This window comes from Drosophila erecta, unplaced genomic scaffold (assembly GCF_003286155.1).
Source record: "Drosophila erecta strain 14021-0224.00,06,07 unplaced genomic scaffold, DereRS2 tig00000055-arrow-pilon, whole genome shotgun sequence".
Taxonomy (NCBI): domain Eukaryota; kingdom Metazoa; phylum Arthropoda; class Insecta; order Diptera; family Drosophilidae; genus Drosophila; species Drosophila erecta.
This window is the reverse complement of record NW_020825200.1, coordinates 12,721,103-12,740,249: the sequence shown is the minus strand read 5'-3', so window position 1 is coordinate 12,740,249 and position 19,147 is coordinate 12,721,103. Positions and strand designations below refer to the sequence as shown.

Here is a 19,147-nt window from a genome sequence, read left to right as displayed (position 1 = left end):
GTGACATTGATGAAACGCTTGAAATTTACTGCGCTGCGACCTCCTCCACGCCTTGTTTCTCTTTAAAATAAAGTAGAACGCACTCGAAGAAATGTCTACAAAAAGTTAGCTGGGCAGTATATGCATTTAATGATGGTTATTTCCCAGATAAACAAGAAATTAAACTAAATATTAAAACACATTAATTGGTAATTTAGATGTGAATTGGTTTTCAAAGCTGTTGCTACAAATACATCAATGATGAAACATATTTTGCTGAGTGTAAAGTAACCACTTTTTATGTCCTTTTTTAAACTTTGTGGTTTCCTCGCATCCTGGTCCTTGCTCTGGTCCTGATTCCGTTTCTGCTTGCCGGCATTGTTGTGCTTACTTATCCCTGTCGAAAAATTGCCAAAACTTGGTGGAGCGCGTCCTTGAGGGGGCGCAAAAAGGGCGGAGCGTGGGACACTGACTGAATGAAGGAAGGAATGAAAGGGAGCTCTCCAGCTCGTAGTCAGTGCATTTAGTCAAAAGTGATTGAAAAGGCATTTTGTTATAATGCCAACTTAATGACAACGAAATTACACCAAAAGCCAAGCAGAGGGAAAGCCAACAACAATCGCTGCTAAACAAAATGAGTTTCCAAATACTTTGGGACCGAAACTTTGTCTCCGCCACGCATAGAGCGCCCCAAAATACAACAATTTCCCGCCATTTTCCCCTAGCTGCTATTTTTAATAGAGTGTGTGGGTGTCCGCTTTTCCCGACCGCTTTTCCGGCCCGCCTTTTCCCCAAACACTCAGCTGGTCTGTCTTGCTAGCAAAGCGTTTTAATTGTTTGTCGTGGCCATAGATTTCGCAGAATGTTTAAGTAATCGAATCAAGGCTGAAATCTTCTTTAAGATTAACTCGGTGCTGAAACTGATTGCAAAACTTTCGCCAACGGCTGCTAGACAGATAGAACTGAAGCTGAAGTCGGGATAATTAAATTGGTCGGGGAATTAAATGCGCGAAAACTTGGCTTAGATTCAAGGAGAATATGTGCGTTTAATCGGAAAAGCATATATACTTGTAATAAAGGTTTGGGAAAATTCAACTAATTTTCAGGCAACAAGCTTTGTTAGCTTATTAAGCCCATTTTGAGTTGTAAGCCAAGAAGTTAGTTATGGCTCTTAAAATATGTAACCATACAACCACTTAATTCACTTAATTAAAATCAATATTCTGGATTTCTAGACCTTCCCTATATTTTTTTCAGTTTGCACACCTTATCGTTTGTTTCCCAATTTCTGAGCAAATCGAATAGGAATTTCCTGCTGCTTGCACTTCATGGGCTCGATGAACTGCGAAATCCGAAAAGTTTTGTGCCTTTCATTGTCAGGCTCTGGGTTAAAAGGCAAAAGAGTTTCAATTATTCACGTTGAATAAAACGCATCAGAGCGCACACACACGCACTCATTCGCACAGTTTCATAGCAACTTATTTAGTGCAAACGGCGTTAATTTAACTTTAGTATTGAAAACATAAATATAAATCAAATATAATAGCACAAAATTGCGTTTAGAACATCTCCAGCCCAAAAATATATCCAATTTTATAATATATCTATAAGTATTTTCAACGAACTGCGTAAAAACTTTTTTACAGAAAGGGCTTTTCAATATTATATTCATATTCATGTTCATATTTAATTTAACATTGATATTTATGTTGGCTACCATTATTTTTTGGCCGCTGCTGTGTGCTACACGCACACACACACAAACAGGCAGAGATTTCTGGGAGTTCCCTGTTAAACTGGCATCTGCATTTGGAGTTGGACTTGGAGCACGTAGCCGAAAAGTATGCTATTGAAATATTTATGCATGCTCGCCTTGCTCGTTTTCTTTGTTTGCATTCTTTCTGTGTCTGTGTGTGTCTGTGCAAGAGAGGGAGGTGAGTGTGTTTGGGAGAGTGCAGGCGCAAGTGTGTGTGCGGCTGATTAAGCATTTGACATACATATTTCACTGCAGCGACGAGTTCAAAGCGCATTAGGCATGCAAAACAAACACGTGCCGACACACACACACACTTTCTATTTGCGTCTCCCTCAGACACACACTAAGCCAGGGGCGTGTTTTTAGGGGGTTTCACTGTATAATAATTACAATTAATTATGTGTTTCAAATGAAAAAAATCGGTTAGTTTTTATTTTATTTTGTTTATTTTAAATATTTTTCCACTTCATGTGTTTTATAAAAAAAAATAAAATAATTAAAAAAAGGAAATAAAAGTCTATAGGTCACTTTTAATCCTTTACAAATGGGTGCTGGAAACTGGGTATAAAGTGAGTTAACTGCATTGTTAAAAATATATTTATTCTTTGATCTGAAAGGCTTTCTAAAAACTAGCACTTAACTTACGGGGAGTTTAAGCCCCCGAAATCCCCTCCATTGGCCGCCACACATTTCGCTGGCCTATGTGTCGCATTTTCCTATTAGCAGCCAGTCGAGCAATTCGCAACAAAATATGCAAATGCAGCCAAGCGAGTGAGCCCAACTCCTCTGCCATCCCGATCCCTTTGACGCCCCCTTTTTCGGGTTCCCTGAAATCTGTCTTTGCCCGGCATTTGCCGCATTGTTTTTCTGTCTGTTTGCTTGTTGTCGCCTGAATGGTTTCTAGCCGAACATTTGCCAGACAAATTTGCAGCACGTGATGCTTCAAATAACAATATTAAATAACTCTGTCAAAGGGAGTGTTAGGCCAACGTGGAGCTGGTGAGGACACGCAAAAATTTGTAATCACCTGAAAAGTATTATCTTACGTTCGTTCGTTTTCCAATGAAATAAATAATTAAATCAATTTCAAGCATTATATCTGGAGTTACAGAACTGACATTTCTTATCTGAATGCTACCAGCTAGCACAACAAATCAAAGGAAACCAGTCTACTAAGATTTGCATATTCCGAAAGTCAAAAATAAAGTCAACTTTGCACTATATGTAAGTGCTCAAGTTGAACTAAAACCAATTGCTCCCAAAGATGCTATATATTTTGGCCAACTTGTCGTACTGATAAAACCCATTGAAACCACTTTTTTGGCAGCTTACCCACTCGATCCACCATTTTCCCCTTTGTTTCAATTATTCCTGCCTTATCTCAGTGAGTTCAGCTCCAGAGAGTCGGAAGGAGTAAGGACTATAAGGAGCCAGCGCTGAAGGACAAGGAAACTGTTATGTTGGCTTTTAATTGAATTTTGAAACCGCATAACTGAAATCGCAAGCCCGCAGCCAAATCTTGACCTCCGACCCGATTGCCCACTTCCATTCGACAGGCAATAAAAGTGTTGTAAAAATTTCGCCAAAAGTAATTTGCGCTAAGCAAGTTGGTTCCTTTAATCGGGCCAGCATCGAAGCTTTATTACCCTCTACAGTGAAAAATATCAATATCCGAAAATATCCGCAAAAGGTATATATTTGATTGAGTGAAATTTTGTTTGAAATAGTTACTTTATGAGCATTCCACCAATGTAGATGCCCTGTCGACTGTTTTGCACCCTTTAGCAGCCTTAGTTTTTTGAGGAAATCCACACGGCGGATTACAGGCGATTGCCACTTGGCGATAGCGCTGCCAACAGCTCGACCGAGGAACCCATCCTTCGGATTGTATCTACTGCCCCCCATCCAACCCGTATGGCCCCGGTCAATTAGTTAGCGCATTAAAGGGGATTGCAGAGCTTTCGAGGAGCGAGTTGGTGGGAGTGCGCCTGGCCGGTCAAGGAATTTATTGGGCTCCCAAGTCCAAGTCGGTTATCGCTGAAAGCAGGCGGCTGGATGGGTGGATAGACGGAACCACTCTCGGATCGACTCCACTCGCATCCGACTCCAGTTGAGTCGTAATTGACTTGTTGCCAAGTAATCGTTGCCTGTTAACTGCTGTTGTCAGGGGATTATCTACAGTTCAGTTGAAATCGACTGCTCCACACATCCCTAGGTAGCTACAAGCCAAAGTTCAGTGAAGTGCATAAAAAGTGAAAAACAATAAACATCATTGGGTGGCTGCTTTGTCCAGGGCTTGGCCACCACAGAGTTGGGTGGTCTGATAATTTAATTTCAAATGAAATTCAATTGCATACTTGGTGTCTGAGGCATCTCCCATTTATCCTTGGTACAATACCATTTTAATTGGTACACTGAGCTGTTAGCTTATTGTATATAACACCAAGCATACACGTAAGTATAATAATGTTAGTATTTCTGCAAAGTTTCGAAGGACTGTCTTTCACACTGTTGGTAGAGCAACGAACTTGCATTATCTTTCTCGCAAATGAAAACCTTTTATAAACTTTGCACCTAAATCACACGAGGTAGTGTTTCGCAATTCAAAACTCCCAATTCTCTCGCACTGCATGGCAACCAAACCACTCTACAGCTAATTGGTTCTGAAATGGTCGAGTGTCCTAGAATATTTACCTGGTCCTTGGGCCACCCATCCATCATCTCGCCAACATGCTCAATCTCTGTCTGCAACTGGCGCACCGGAAGTGTGGCCGCAGCAATCAACGCGCCAAGTTGCAGGCCCGCTCATCCCCTTTGTGCTGCAGTGGCGGCCATTTTGGGAGCTTAACCATAAATGTTGCATTTCGCTTTTAAGCTGCAACCAACCTAACGATGTGTGTGCGTGTGTGTGTATGTGTGGCAGCCGATGCAGGGGGATCGAACGGCAGTGGGCGGTGGAAGGTAGGAGTATTGCGGGGTTCGAGGATGAGGCTTACCAGCAATTTAGGTTGGCTTTTCCCCAGCCAAATGGGATGCGAGCTGGTAACCAGGCAGCATCTGCCCACCTTTTTACACGTGCCTCGACTGCGACGCGTCCTTCAGCCAACCGCTCATCTCCGGCTAATTCTCTATGCATTTCGGTGCCGCAATTCAGGAAGAATCCACCTGCCATTATGGCCCCGTTGCCCCCACCGCTCCTCCCTTGCGCATCCCTTTGGCCGGAGATGTGGTCTGTTTGAATCTTCCACTTGTTGGTGTCCAGTTGTGTTACAGCTTAGGCTTAGATTCTGCAGTTAAAGAATTTATGATGACATGAACCAATACAAAGACATATTGAAACAAAAGGTCCTTAAGAGGAATTTACATATGTGGTTCCCTTATAACCAAGTTGTATTTAATCAGCACTCTCATTCTCTGTCTTCTTATTAACCAATAATTTACTTTTGCAGAAATGAAAATGTGAAGCAAATTAAATTAGGCTGAACATTTCACTACCTCCAGAAGGAATTTGTAGAATATTTTCTTATCATAATGTGGTTGAAAAAGCTATGAATTGAATAATGATTTGCTAATAAAAGTGTGCATCACTGCTTAATTTCTTATAGTTTGTACGGTTTTTGTCAAGATTTGTGCTGAATCCACAGGACATGCCAATGTTAAAGCCATCATTAGTTTTCATACAAAACCATGTGCCCGAGATGAATACCAGTTGGTGATTCACTGCTGAAAACGTAATAAATAAAACTGTTGGATGGCTGACAGCTTGTTTCGCTTTCCTCCTGCTTCGTTTACGTTTTTTCGACCATTCAATGAGCTTTTAAGAGCGCTAATTAAAAATGTGGCAAGTGTAACCAATGCAGACGCCTCCGCCCCCAACTACCCACGAACCCACCAACCCTCCTACCGCCTTTCATGCCATTAAGGCCTGGCCCGAAAGGATGCCACATAATGTGGCTGTCGTCTCCGTTTCTATTGGCTGCTCTTGTGCGTTTTGCGTTTCTGTGAGAGCGCAATTAACGCCTTTACTCTTGGCATTGGCAGCCCTGGAAAAACTAAGGAAAACCGCAGGAAAACCCCCAAGTCCCCACCCCCGCAACGCTTTTCTTGCGGCCACCCCAAAAGCCCCTGTGGTTATTGCGGCTTTGTTTGTGTGGAAAGCGTTTTAGATTGCATATTTATTAAAATGCAGCCAAAGTTGCAGCACATGAAAGCACAAACGCAAGACGAACGAGCCGAGGAAAAGCTAAAATGTAATAACTCTTGTTGGGAAAAATCCCACACCACCTCCACCCCCACCCCCAACCCCCTTTCCGTTTTTCCTGGGCTATGCATTTCCGTAAGCAGCTTTTGTCCGCAGGTGTTTGCTATTGTGTTGGCTCAACGCTTAACGCTCGATGGAAAGCGATGCGTTAAGGGACAGGCACTGGCAAAAACTACCTATTTTAATAGGGCTTAATTTCAAAATTTTAAGAACTTGAATATTAGAAGTACATATTATTGCTATAATAAGATTAAGGGGTACAAAATATTTATAAAGATCCTAAGTTTGGTATACTTTAAAGAAATTTGTAAAAACTATCTATTCATGACCAGTTTTATCTAATTTATTTTAATGAATATTATGATCACTTATGATCATATTCAGAATTGAATATTGATCCATAGTTATATTCTTTTGATATATGGCAAGCCAGCTGCAAGAATTTGTATCAGTGTAATGGGTGAGCGTTCATTTCGTTGGCAAGGATTTTTCAAGACCAAGCTGCTTATTATCGCAAAAAATGAAAAAAGAAGAGCAAACATAAAAAATAAAAATGAAAATGAGCGGCAACTAATAAGCTTATGGCCATGCCACCAGCCGAAGAGCCAGCCATCATCATCGTACCGGGTTCCAGCTAATTGTGAGCTAATTCTAATTATCAGCAACACATTCGAGAGGCACTGGCTCTCGGCTGGGTCCCGGTTTCGGCACCAGGACTCCAGGACTCCACGGCTCCCTCTACCTCCTCCGCACCCGCCACGTCCTGTCTGGCAGCTAACGAGTATTTATTAATAGCGCTAATGGCAAGCGACGCCTTTGATGAGCGCAAAATGCTTAAGCACACAGATCCTGGCCGGGCTTTTTGCTCCTCCTTCTTCATTCGGGCCACGCAATTAGCGCACAAATATTTCCGCGTCTATATATATTTCTTCTCATTTTTATTTTGTTTTTTTTGTTATATTCGCGCTGCCTTTCCGTTTTGGCCATAAAAATGCTCAACCGAATTGTAGTAATTACAACAATTTGCATAAGAGGAGCGCAAAGGGGCAAAGTGGTGGGGCGGAAATCAAAAAGCGCAAAGCACCGCGCCAAGCTCACAGAAGTATGCTACGCATTTTGCAATTTATTCAGGCACTCGAACGGGAAAAGGACAACCCAGAAATTCCGAAAAAATACAAAAGAGCGCTGTGAGAGAAAACGCTAATTATGTAATATGAAAATGCGAGGACAACGTTGAATTATTTGCATATGGTAAGGCAGCGGAAGAGGACAACTTAGAACCTTTTCTTTGGCGGGTCCTTTTCGGGTCATTTTTTATGCTGATTTGTTTTTTCAATCATTACCAAATTAAATTAACACTCCCCGCATGCGGCCGGGAATTTTATTAATCATTTTTATTACCTTAACAAGAGCACTGCATTGACGTGGCAAACTGAGAGCCACAAGCAAATCCAATCTCCATTGATATCTGGCCTGCATCTGCTGCACTTGAAATTTCAATTAGGCCAACGAATTCACAACCGATGGATTCAAAAACCTGCATTGCTTCGAACACTGGATGTCGATTAGTGCCGCAAAGTGCAACAAACGAGCGGAAGGCAGAAGCAGGATTGTGAAAATCATAAATTCCAACAATCGGAGGTGGAAAATTCGATTTTCTTTCTTGGTTCTGGTCGGCAAGGTAAACGTGCTGGAAATTGCACAAAAGTCCAAAGAGGGATACCCGAGTGATTCACCGGAATATGTAAACATTTCTTGCAACGATTCATGAATATGAACAAAGCCGATTGCCAAACAAGAAATGAATGTGTGTCAAACGATATCGTAAGTATATAAAATGCAACAGTACAGGTGAACAATTATAGAAATAGCTGCAACGTTCAAGCCCCTTAAAATCTTTTTTCTTCAATCTGAAATACTTTATTTTGAAGAGCTGTGTAATTTTGGCTGAAAAATACCAACCAATCTCCCTGGTTTTTCAATGTTCATTTTGAGTATACTTAAATATAAATATTTGTATTAATTCACTTACCCCATTTTGTTTCGCATGCCTTCCAAAGCTCATGCAATCGATTAACTATCCAGGTGAATTTTCGCCTGGCGATTCGTGGCATAATACCCGTATAAATACCCACAACGCAATGCCAAAGTTCTTAAAACAAAAAACAATAATTGCACAAATAAAGGGTGAACACGAAGAGTAATCCGAAAAGGGGGGGCATATTGCCCGAGTCGCGTTAATTTTGCATGCCCCAAAAAGTGTTCAGTGCGACGGAAACGGAAACGAGAGCGCGAAATTTCAATATGCTGCTTACCACGACTACAATTGGGCATGGCAAAAAACCAATTTCAATTTGTTAACCATTTTTTTATTCGCAATCAAATTTATTACATCGGCTGACAACAAAAGTATTGAGTAAACGTGGAGCTTGGCCAGCGAAAAAGGAGAATATGGAAAACAAATTCGCAATCGGCGCTTATTTTCTTAAAAATATACATATCCATATGTGGTGGTTCCTCTTGGCTCCTCTTCTTGCTTCGCCTCCTGACATCTGTCTCTGTGTGTGTGTGTGTGTGTGTGGGTGTATTTATTGTGCTGCAAGAGTGTGTGTTTGCAGGACAATTAAAACCAGGCAAACACAACAACAGAGGGCGTGGTGGTGGTGGCGGAATAGCAGCAGGGATCTCGTAGCCCTAGTAAATGGTAATCAACGCAAATCCTCCATAGAGCACCGCACACGGATAGGCAATCAGCAGCTGTTGATGGTCCATGGAGAAGGCGGTGGCGAACAGTTTGGAGGCCGATATGGCGCACCAGAATATGGAGATGCCGCTCACAATTAGGCCGAGTGTGCCCCTGCAAGAGTGAAACGAGATACCAACTCAGTCCAGATAGATATAGACGTCGGTGAAATCAATAAACAATGCATATGCATGAAGCACCAGCTCTACAGAGTGAGAAAATCCCAGGCCCAATGTTCCTGGCCTCCGATTTAAAATCTTTCAATATCATAACACAGGAAATGCATTCACCTGCAGTTGGAGTCTTCATATTGATCTTAATTACTTAGACTTGCGATAAGATGTAGTAAAACATTATACACAAAATATAATTTAGATACTTACTGATCTATTTAAAACTAACTTCAAGTTTAGGTAGGCTTTCAGTCGTGGTCAGATAAAAATGTTTTTTGTAATCCCCAGAATTGAAGTACTGATTGCTTTTGGCACTATTTTTCTCAGTTTATCGACTTGGGATATACTCTATTCGGCTGAGTGTTCATAAAAAAGGATGAGTGCGCATGTGGGTGTGGGTAAGTCTGAGCGTGTGTGCGAATGAATGGGCAGGGCAAACAAAGACAGCAGGCGATGTGCCGGCAAAAGGATGTGCAAACACAGTCCAACTACAAAGCGCACACATAACCAACCGTACAACCAACACACACACGCTCACTCGGGGAAAGCCCAGCGGAAAATGAAAAATTGATTTCAAAGCGATATGCGAAAAATGTTACCTTTATTCCCTGACGCACAAGTCGGCGAAAGATTAAAGGCAAGCTTACTAAGATACAATCCGAATAATTACTTTGATTTAGTGGTTTGAAGCATTCATTTCCGCAGTATCTTACCAAGCAATTAATTATTTAGTTAGAACGTGAAATACACGTTTAGTTTTCAGAATCTTGGGCAAACATCTCAAATCCAAATACTTTACGATCAATAAATCAAAAAAAAGAAAACATAATATATAATATAATAGGATAAACAAAAAGCATACTTGAGTAAGATATAAGATTAAACACTTGAAAAGCGGAGAAAAAAGTTGTGATCCCAGAATCTCATTCAGTAAACCCATAAAATCCGACAAAGAAATCAATTTAGGAAACCAAAACATAAATCCCCATATTCCAGAGTTCCAATTTTCAGCTACACGCACCCGTTTAATGGATTGCCTTTCTGTGGTCTCGGCGGCTCGGCTCCGCTCCTCTGCTGTCACCTACGACAAGTCCACCTCCATCGCCCATCGTTTTCCGCCACTCAACTGGGCTCCCGTTTTTTTATGGTCCCTGCAATCTTCCCCAGAACTGTGTTGTTGCTTGCCGGTCACAGTGTCCAGCAGTGCTGGTGCCAAGTGATTTTTTGGCCCCGAACTGGGCAGCTTAAATGGTCCGGCACTAGCCTAAAAACCAATCAAAACAATACTATGTAGGGCCGGATAACTCGACTGTCTGTGTAATTTTTGCGCACTTTTGCATCACCAAACAAACTCAATTAAAAAGTCTGTCTAAAAAAAGGAAAAGGGAAATGGACAGCGGGGAATCGCAAAAATATTTACTGTAAACTTGGCTGGCACTCGCAGGACTATATGAACATCAAAGCTGGCACACACACCCACACTCACACACACACCACCCACAAAAGTGCAAGCGCTTAAAGCCAACAAATAAAAAATGCAGGCAAACAGGCAACCAAAATGGCAATTGCACTGGTCGGTTGGACAGTTTGGTGATAGGGTTGGGTAGTGGGTTGGAAATCGGTGGTGTGGTCTGGGTGGCAGGATGGGGTAAACAAAACGCGCTTGGTGTCGAGTAAGCTCGAGCAATAGTTGTTCTCCACACACACACTCATTTCCACCCGTGCCCACCCAGCGCAGCACTTAGTTTTCCCCGCGCTGCTCTGAAATTATGACGTGCCAACGGGGTGGTGGGTGCTGGGTGGTGGCCGGTGGTCAGGAGGAGGTGCATCCACCAGGGAAAGCGCTAAAAACTCACGCAGCATTTGCGTGTTGCTCCTCGCATGGCCATCATAAAAAGCGTGGCGAGTGAGTGGAGTCAGTAAAAAAACAAAAACGGAAATAAGAACACAAAAAATGCCGGAGAACAAAGGCGGGGAAACGGGCGGAGGCCAGGAGAGGAAAACGGCAGGGAAAAGTGGGCAGAAAGCCTGGGCCAGCAAGTGCTGGACACATATTTGAAAAGGAAACTACGTGAGCGAAACTCAACGGGTGGCAAAACAGGACATGGAACGTTAGACAGATGGACACTGGACCGCCGGGCAGGAGCATTTCCACCACCGAAACCGCCCACTTGGCCAAAACCACCCACTCCAACCGTCCTCAGCGCGAAAATTAAACGGCGCATAGTTGGCGTTATTTGGCTCCGCTTTTTGCCTGTCTTGCCTTGGCTTCAATGGAGTCCGAGCTCCTCCGTCCGTTTGGTTCGTAGTTGGGCGTCCACGGTCCTCTGTCCGCAGTCCGTAGTCTGTAGTTTGGCAGTTGTGGCCCTGGAGTGCACTAAAAGCGCAAATTAAGTTGGCTACTCGTTTTTATTCGCATCCGTGTGTATGCATCGCTGGCCCAAAACTGCAACAAAATTAAAAACCTAAATTGTGCGAAAAGAGCCAAGGGGAAATCAAGCCCAAAGGATGGGCAGATAAAGAAAAATTAAGCGCTGGCCGAGCAGGAATAGTAGTTGCATACTAGAAATAAGGAGTTCTGCTTCCATCACACCTATTAATAAATAGGTCATTAGATTGAGATGTAAATTCCCCATTGAATATATCGTTATGGGACAACAATAGCACTAGGAAATTGAATAAAATGTTTTAAATCCATTCGCGCCAATAACTTCTTCAATCCTAATTGCAATTTACACGCGACTACAGCCCACTGGGGGATTTGCAGCTTCGCAAGGGCAACTATTCCATTGCAGTTACATGACCATATCAAACAGAACTGCAGACTAAAATCAAACAATCGAAAAACAACACTCGCAATAACAATAGTAATAACAGCCAGAAGTGATCAACTTGAATGGGCGAGGAGCAGCAGCCGGAGTCGAGGCATCAATAGAACAAATTTCAGCGGTTGGAACGGATCGAAAACGTGCTGCAGTCGCAGTTGGACGAGCTTAGGCAGAAGTTTGTAATTACAGGCCACAAACAATGAGGATTCGACGTCAATGCATTGGCAACTTTTCAATTAAAAACATAAATATAAAGCACAGCGACTGATGGCATGAATGGTTGTTGCTTCACTGGCCAGTGAAATGAATGGAGGGCAGATGAAGGGCCAGCGCCTTGTGTCAACAATTACTTACTGAATGGTGATTAAAATGTTGATGCCCGACAGCACCACCATGGGCAGCAGACAATAGCCCAGCACGGAGGCCACTGCTCCGAAGGTAACCTGCGACCGGCTGACCATCAGGGACAGCAGGCAGTAGAAGAAGATGCAGCCCATCACTCCGATTCCGTAGATGTACGAGAACGTCACCTTGCCGCTCTGTGGAAAAAGAAGATATTAACTGATTTATTGATTGCTTCACAAGCTATTGTCAATTATTTTATAAAAATATAAGTATATATTAGATCCGTGATGAAACGTAGGCACAATATAGAATTTTAATCACTTAAAATGTGATTTCGACTGCATTTAGAGTCAACAACTTACCAGCAGCAGGAAGCCGCCAAGTGTGAGGCAAAACACCAGTGGACCCGCCATGTCCGTATCCTGGAGGATTTGCTGGTCGGTGCCCCGCAGCGGATTCAGCACGGCGAGCGTCTGGAACGGAAGAGAGAGGGCGCGAGAGTAATACGATTAAAATTAGAGCAAGTGAAGGATTACACAACGACAGGAATGGGGTTGGTTCGGCAGAAGTCCGACCATGGATGGCAACAGGCCATCATCACTCATGGAGCTTGCGGCAGGACACGGAATTCGGAACACGGGACACGGGACACGGGACACTGGACACTACACAACACAATTCATTTGTTCGCACAGCGGTCGTAAAACGAAGCCCAACTCCCGTTTTCCAAACATTTGTTCTCTATGCGTTTTGGTTTTGCCCCTTGTTTTTGCACCGTGCGCAGTGGCAGAGAAATTTGAAAAATGGAAATTGATGATAAATGATATTGCTGACCAGCCAGCCAGCTAGTAAGTGAGCCGGGGCTTGGAAACTCGGCCAAAAGCTGTCAACGCATTTGATGCATGCGAATGTGGGCCAGGGACAAGGGCCATGAAATTTGATATTATAGCCGACAAGGACCCACTGAAAATTGTCGATGAAATTGCGAGTGTCTCTTTGTGGGGTTACCAACATTAATTGAGATTGAAAAGAATTTGAAGTGGACAAATGCAGCCCATACATTGCGGTTGTAAATTAGTTTTCTATAGCACTTTTTCGATATCCAAAACTAGATCAAATTGGAGTTGGTTGCAAGTGCTACAGTCATATTGAAAAGGGAGAATTTATTTATACGAGTATACCACACATTTTGTAATACAGCTAAGTGTTAGCTTTTAGTTTTTTTATGCGGATATGACCCGTGAGTGCATAAAATCCTTGAAAATACCTCTGTTGACTTTGCCATTTGCCATTTGCCAACGTTCCATTACTTTAACAAACAGGCAAGAGTCACACACAAATCTAACCATAATTCCCCCAGCTAGCTGATGAACAATTTAATTAGCATTTCATTTCATTTCAGTTTTATGATGGCACACGGACTCATTAACATTAACATTTTCATTTTTCAATTAACACAAGCGTAATAAATTCCGTGCCGGAGCGAAAGAAATGAGAATCAGGCGCACGCAAATTTTTTTACAAAATGGACAAAAATGCAGAAAGTTACACAGCAAATGGGACCGAAAGCGAGGGGTAAAAAGTGAGCGAGAAAAACTTTAATTAAAAACACAAAAGTTGCTTTATTTATTTAAAAACAACTACGGCCACGCTGGCGGCGAGTGCAATGAAAAAATATGTCTTCATTAACGACACAAGCCCGCTAGTGCAACGACAACACGGCACACAATATAAAATGCATAAAAAAAATGGCATAGAAGCGAAAAACAATAGAATTATTGCGGCAGCAGGAGATGCTTGCAATAAATACAAAAGCAAAATGCAAAAACATTTAAATTTCAATTAAAACGGAGTTGGTCCCGCCAGAAAAGTGCGGCCTAAAGTGGCCGCCCAGAAGGAAAGCCACCCGTTGCGTTGCACAAATTAGAAAAAGGCACCGGTCCGCGACCGGAACAGGGACCGGGGAAAATGCGTAAAGGCAAAGCAGGAATTACGCGGCGGGTGGAGTAATTGTCTGGGCAAACAAAGTGGGCAACTCAAAACTCGCAGCTCCTTTGTGGCGTGTGTCGGTGGAATCGGGCGCATAAAATATGCAATTTGCCTGGCCCCCCTCAAGATCTCCATTTGAAAATGCGTTCAAGAGCAGCGGGCTAAGGAGGAAGGGACGTTATCCTCCACCACCAGGCAGCTCAAAAGGTGGAGTACGCAAATTAAGAAAAGCTGCGGCGGAGGCTCCTTTGTTCTGCTTTCTTTACTTACCTTTTGGAAGATGTGATTCGGATTGATGCCCAGCTCTGCAACAGAAAAGGAAAAACAAGATAAAATTCGTTATGCGATAAAAGATGACGTCTTAAATGTGAAAACTTATTTGACTCGACAATGGCAATATACATAAATCTGTTCACTGGCAACTTGTCTAGAATGAATAATACTATGTGTTCGATATACTGATCATTTTCATTTTGTCAATGGAGAACAAGTTTTTAGTACTATAAATAATAATTTAAATGGGCATAAGCTATTGGTCAAACACGCTGGGCTTAGACTGCTTTAAAGTTATTTTAACTGCAGGTATATACACATATATTATTAGTTTTGCATGTATCAATAGTTGGTTTTAAGTTCTCCAAGCAAGTGACTTATAGCTACGGAATTCTGAGGGGCTGCATAAGGACATAAAGCCTGTGTGCCCACTTGGAAGACAATCTCACCTTCCAGAAGTGGGGGCTCGTCGTCGAATTCGTTGCCGACTCCTCCGGGGGCACCTGACTTGCCACTCTTGTCCTGTCCGTAACTCGTGTCGCTGTACGCCGTGGGATCGTAGAACCCGCCCAATCCTTGGCTTTGGGGCTGGGCATAGGCCGCATCATAGTTGGGCGGCACTGAAGCCTGTGTGTTGTCGAAGTTTTGGAAATTCCTGCAAGCAAGTGGAGCAACAATTGGGAATGAATTGTGTGTGAAGTGGAATCCCGGGAAAGTACTCACAGTTCCTGGCCAAATTCAGGCATATCGAAATTGTAGCTGGCATCGCCCGAGGGCGCGGAGCCGTAGAAGTCATTGGGTCCGCCAAACTGAGACATAATTACTTTAATTTAAGCGCAATTCACATATGTTTAAAATAATATTTAATTTAACAACACGTCAACTAGAGACGGCATGTAGCAAAATGTAACCGATGATTTTCGACTTTACCTATCGCTTAAAATAGTCGACGACTGACATCAATGCTATCTGAAAACTATGGTCATCGATATTTTATCGCCAATCGATTTTGTTTGTGTTCAAAAAGCTGCGCCACTTTTATTAGAAAAAAAGAATGAATTAAAACCGTATCAGTTTGTAACATTCATAATACATTTTATTTCCATAGCTCCATTTGCAACACACACAAGTTACTGAAATAGCTATCCTTTGGTAGTAGAGGTACATGCTTTTGGGGCTACGTTGTTATTGCGTTCTTTAAAGGTCTATAATATGTAGGAATATAATATTTCGTAATTTCGTAAAGTTTCAAACGCCCTTTAGGCTCATTTAGTTGGTTTAGTTTCACATAATAGGGTAACGAACACATTCGATAACTATATGAAAATTTACTAACAATACATAGCTGTGAATTATATTTATATATCAACATAGATAATTATACATATGTGTCGTATATGTATGGTATTTATGTATATGGCTGGTTTAACTGCGTTCCATTTGCGCTACCGACTAATTATTGTTCGTCTTTCCTTACTCGCCGTCATCGCTTTGTTTTTTGTTTTGTGTATCGTCTGATGATTCGATTCTGACCTGACTAGACCTGAAGCGGGCCAAACTGTTGTTAAACTTATAAGTAAACTTGAATTCAAATATCTTATTATGCATTATGTAAATATGACTAGATTGAATGGGGAATTCGAATAATAACCTAGCTTTGGTTTCTTATTTCGTTTGGTTTGCTTTGCTTCTGTGTCCATTCCTCCTGCTAGGAAAGCCCGCAGTTGTTTTTGGACCTCCCCGCTTAGTCCTCCAGATTTCGGAAGGCCTGCTGCAGATCCTCGTACAGCTGATCGTAGTCGGCCTTGATCTTTTGCTCGCCATCTTTCACAGGGTCCTGGAGGCGTGCATTATTAATATGTATAATAACCATGCGAACAAATAAGCCAACTCACCTTGAACTTCATCGAGGACAGCTGATACATAATTCCGCCCATTGATTCCCTGATGGTGTTCCATGTGATCTTGTTGTCCGACTGGGCTGTGGTCTCAACGGCATGACGGGCGGTCTCATAGAAGGCCATGATGTTTCTCAGCATGCCCACCGTCTTGTAGAAGGGGCAAACGCGATCGTAAGGTGAGTAGGAGTTCTGTTGCAGAAAGTCGTCCTTCAGAAGCTTGGCCACCTCCAGAGTCACCTTGTCGGTCTCGGCCAGCGATGCCTTGCCCACCAGCTGCACGATCTCAGACAGATCCTCCTCCTCCTGCAGGATCTCCTTGACCTTGGTGCGCAGAGGCACGAATTCGGGGTAGTTCTTGTCATAGTATTCATCCAGGGCACGCATGTACTTGGAGTACGAAATCAGCCAGTTGATCGAGGGGAAGTGCTTGCGCTGGGCCAGCTTCTTGTCGAGACCCCAGAACACCTGTACGATACCCAGAGTGGCGGATGTCACGGGATCGGAGAAGTCACCACCAGGAGGAGACACAGCTCCGACAATGGACACGGATCCCTCGCGCTCGGGGTTACCCAAGCACTTGACGCGGCCAGCACGTTCGTAGAATGTGGCCAGACGAGCACCCAGATAAGCCGGATAGCCGGAATCGGCGGGCATCTCAGCCAGACGACCCGAAATCTCACGAAGAGCCTCGGCCCAACGGGAGGTGGAATCAGCCATCATAGCTACGTTGTAGCCCATATCTCGGAAGTATTCGGACAGAGTAATACCAGTGTAAATGGAGGCCTCACGAGCAGCCACAGGCATGTTGGAGGTGTTGGCCACCAGGGCAGTACGCTTCATGATGGATTCGGTGACACCATCGATCTCGCAGGTCAGTTCGGGGAAGTCACGCAGTACCTCAGACATCTCGTTACCACGCTCACCGCAACCGACGTAGATGATCACATCGGAGTTGGAGTACTTGGATAGAGCCTGCGCATGGTAAAAGTATAGATTAGAAGGGATTGGTTTTTAATAAGATGTAAGCTGTGGATTGAATGAATAATTTGTAACTTGCCTGCGAAATGACAGTCTTGCCGCAACCGAAGGCACCGGGGATGGCAGTGGTGCCGCCCTGGACGCAGGGGAAGAGCGAGTCAAGGACGCGCTGGCCCGTGAAGAGCGGATGGTTAGCTGGCAGCTTCTCTGTGACGGGACGTGGCTGTCGCACCGGCCAGACCTGCAACATGGTGTGCTTGGTTATTTCGCCGTCGAACTCCGTCTCCAGAACAATGTCCTCCAGGTTGTAGTTGCCCGCGGGGGCAATGTATCGAACGGTTCCCTTAGCCCTGGGCGCCACAATCATGCGCTGCTTCACCAGCGTGTTCTCGTGGACCACTCCATACAGATCTCCTCCCGTGATGTGGGATCCCACCCGCACGTTCAACGGATTAAATTCCCACATCTCCGAGCGCGACAACGCGGTTGTGTTGACACCTTTGGGTATGTAGATGGAGTTGGTCATCACACCGATGTCCCTCAAAGGACGTTGGATGCCGTCAAAGATGCTGCCCATGATGCCGGGTCCAAGTTCCACGGACAGGGGCTTTCCAGTACGCAGAACAGGGTCGCCCACGGTGACGCCTGAGGTCTCCTCGTACACCTGGATGGTGGCCATGTCGCCCTCCAGACGGATGATCTCGCCCACCAGCTCGTAGTAACCCACTCGGACCAGCTCGTACATAGCGGATCCAGACATGGCCTCCGCGGTGACCACTGAGGGGGGTTGCGGTAGTTCGGGGAGGAAAAGCAGGAGCAAATATATAAGGAGACGGAGTGGGAGGAACAGAAAAAGGGCAATAGAAGAAGGAGGAACAAGAAGGTAGGCCGAAGGATAAAACCGAGAAGCATGATAATGAAGAAGGAAGAATGGCGGAGAAGGATATGGGGAAGTAAATAAATGTAGAGATTAGAGATTAGGTCTTGGGCATGGAGGACGATGGGGACATCGCTTACCTGGTCCGGATACCGCGTAGACACGGCCATACTCCGACTCGCGCTCCTCGTCTTTGAATTTTCTCAAGTTGGACATGGTCGCGGTTGCTGCTCTTCTTCTTCTGCTTCGGTAACGGTCAAATCGTTCGTTGGCTGTGGGAAAAAGTAACCGTTTGGGTTATAAACAAAAACACGCATTTTCCATGCCCCCGAACGAGAGAGTTTTCCGGGAGGAAAATCATAGGTGGCGCTGATGTGCAGAAGCACCCCCAGTGAAAAGCTTCACACCCCCGCAGCCCAGCATCGATTTTCCAATACAATTTTCACACATGCCACTAACGGCACGATGAATTTTCCACATTTTGCGCATCACAATAGCAATTTCCACTCTTCTCTTTTATTGAGCACTTCGGGGCTCATTGTTCTAATTGTTTTGTGGCGTAAAAACTGTTTTTTTAGCTGCTCTAAAATTAAATAAGCTCACATTTGTTTCACCACCTCTTATGAAAATTCTCTTGCTTTTTTGATTCCACTCTAGTATTGATCTATCGGTTATCGGCGAGGGGTCCAGGTGTCGATAGAGATGAGCTCACAGCGAACTCATTTTCACGCACGCAAGGCATTAGGAATTAATAGGTGGTTTCCACTACACAATCTGCTCTTATATAAAAATATATAAATAGAATATATAAATAAATATAATAATAAATTTATAAAAATACCTGTTTACTTAATACTTAATATATATATATCACATAAGTATAATCTTTTTGCTAAACTGCTACCTAATTCATAAAATGTAAAACTATATTCTTCTGTATAAACCATTCTCACCCTATACGAGCGGAAGGCCTTAGCTGCTAATTCTCCTAGTTCTTAGTTACTTTAATACTTTAAGTTAACTTTAAATAGATAAATAAGTATT

At 43.4% G+C, this 19,147-nt stretch overlaps 2 protein-coding genes across 3 annotated transcripts; both read right to left on the bottom strand.

The window, feature by feature from the left end:
• Positions 1 to 8,349: 8,349 nt before the first annotated feature.
• Positions 8,350 to 15,299, bottom strand: LOC6541789 (protein YIPF5). Its single transcript, XM_001969658.3, has 6 exons — positions 15,071 to 15,299; positions 14,797 to 15,002; positions 14,345 to 14,379; positions 12,448 to 12,558; positions 12,095 to 12,279; positions 8,350 to 8,853 (listed from the first exon to the last, which is right to left on the bottom strand). The coding sequence occupies exons 1-6, from the start codon at positions 15,163 to 15,165 to the stop codon at positions 8,691 to 8,693; spliced, it is 795 nt and encodes a 264-aa protein (XP_001969694.1). The 5' UTR covers positions 15,166 to 15,299; the 3' UTR covers positions 8,350 to 8,690.
• A 123-nt stretch (positions 15,300 to 15,422) lies between these two features.
• LOC6542152 (V-type proton ATPase catalytic subunit A) lies at positions 15,423 to 18,782 on the bottom strand. Of its 2 annotated transcripts, none has more exons than XM_001969657.3 (5): positions 18,707 to 18,782; positions 18,244 to 18,375; positions 17,306 to 18,003; positions 16,243 to 17,220; positions 15,423 to 16,184 (listed from the first exon to the last, which is right to left on the bottom strand). In XM_001969657.3, the coding sequence occupies exons 2-5, from the start codon at positions 18,317 to 18,319 to the stop codon at positions 16,092 to 16,094; spliced, it is 1,845 nt and encodes a 614-aa protein (XP_001969693.1). In that variant the 5' UTR covers positions 18,320 to 18,375; positions 18,707 to 18,782; the 3' UTR covers positions 15,423 to 16,091. The 2 variants fall into 2 exon arrangements, with proteins under 2 accessions (XP_001969693.1, XP_026834041.1); XM_026978240.1 differs by having other exon boundaries at positions 18,721 to 18,776.
• Positions 18,783 to 19,147: the final 365 nt, after the last annotated feature.

What these genes read in the sequence shown, in the direction of transcription:
- LOC6541789 (XM_001969658.3), bottom strand. Translation starts at nt 15,165, where the DNA reads ATGTCTCAGTTTGGCGGACCCAATGACTTCTACGGCTCCGCGCCCTCG. An exon ending in CGAATCACATCTTCCAAAAG is followed by an intron (nt 12,559 to 14,344) that starts GTAAGTAAAGAA and finishes CTTCCGTTCCAG; the next exon opens with ACGCTCGCCGTGCTGAATCC. An exon ending in AACATTTTAATCACCATTCA is followed by an intron (nt 8,854 to 12,094) that starts GTAAGTAATTGT and finishes TCACTCTTGCAG; the next exon opens with GGGCACACTCGGCCTAATTG.
- LOC6542152 (XM_001969657.3), bottom strand. Translation starts at nt 18,319, where the DNA reads ATGTCCAACTTGAGAAAATTCAAAGACGAGGAGCGCGAGTCGGAGTAT. An exon ending in CTACGCGGTATCCGGACCAG is followed by an intron (nt 18,004 to 18,243) that starts GTAAGCGATGTC and finishes AACCCCCCTCAG; the next exon opens with TGGTCACCGCGGAGGCCATG. An exon ending in GCAAGACTGTCATTTCGCAG is followed by an intron (nt 17,221 to 17,305) that starts GCAAGTTACAAA and finishes TACCATGCGCAG; the next exon opens with GCTCTATCCAAGTACTCCAA.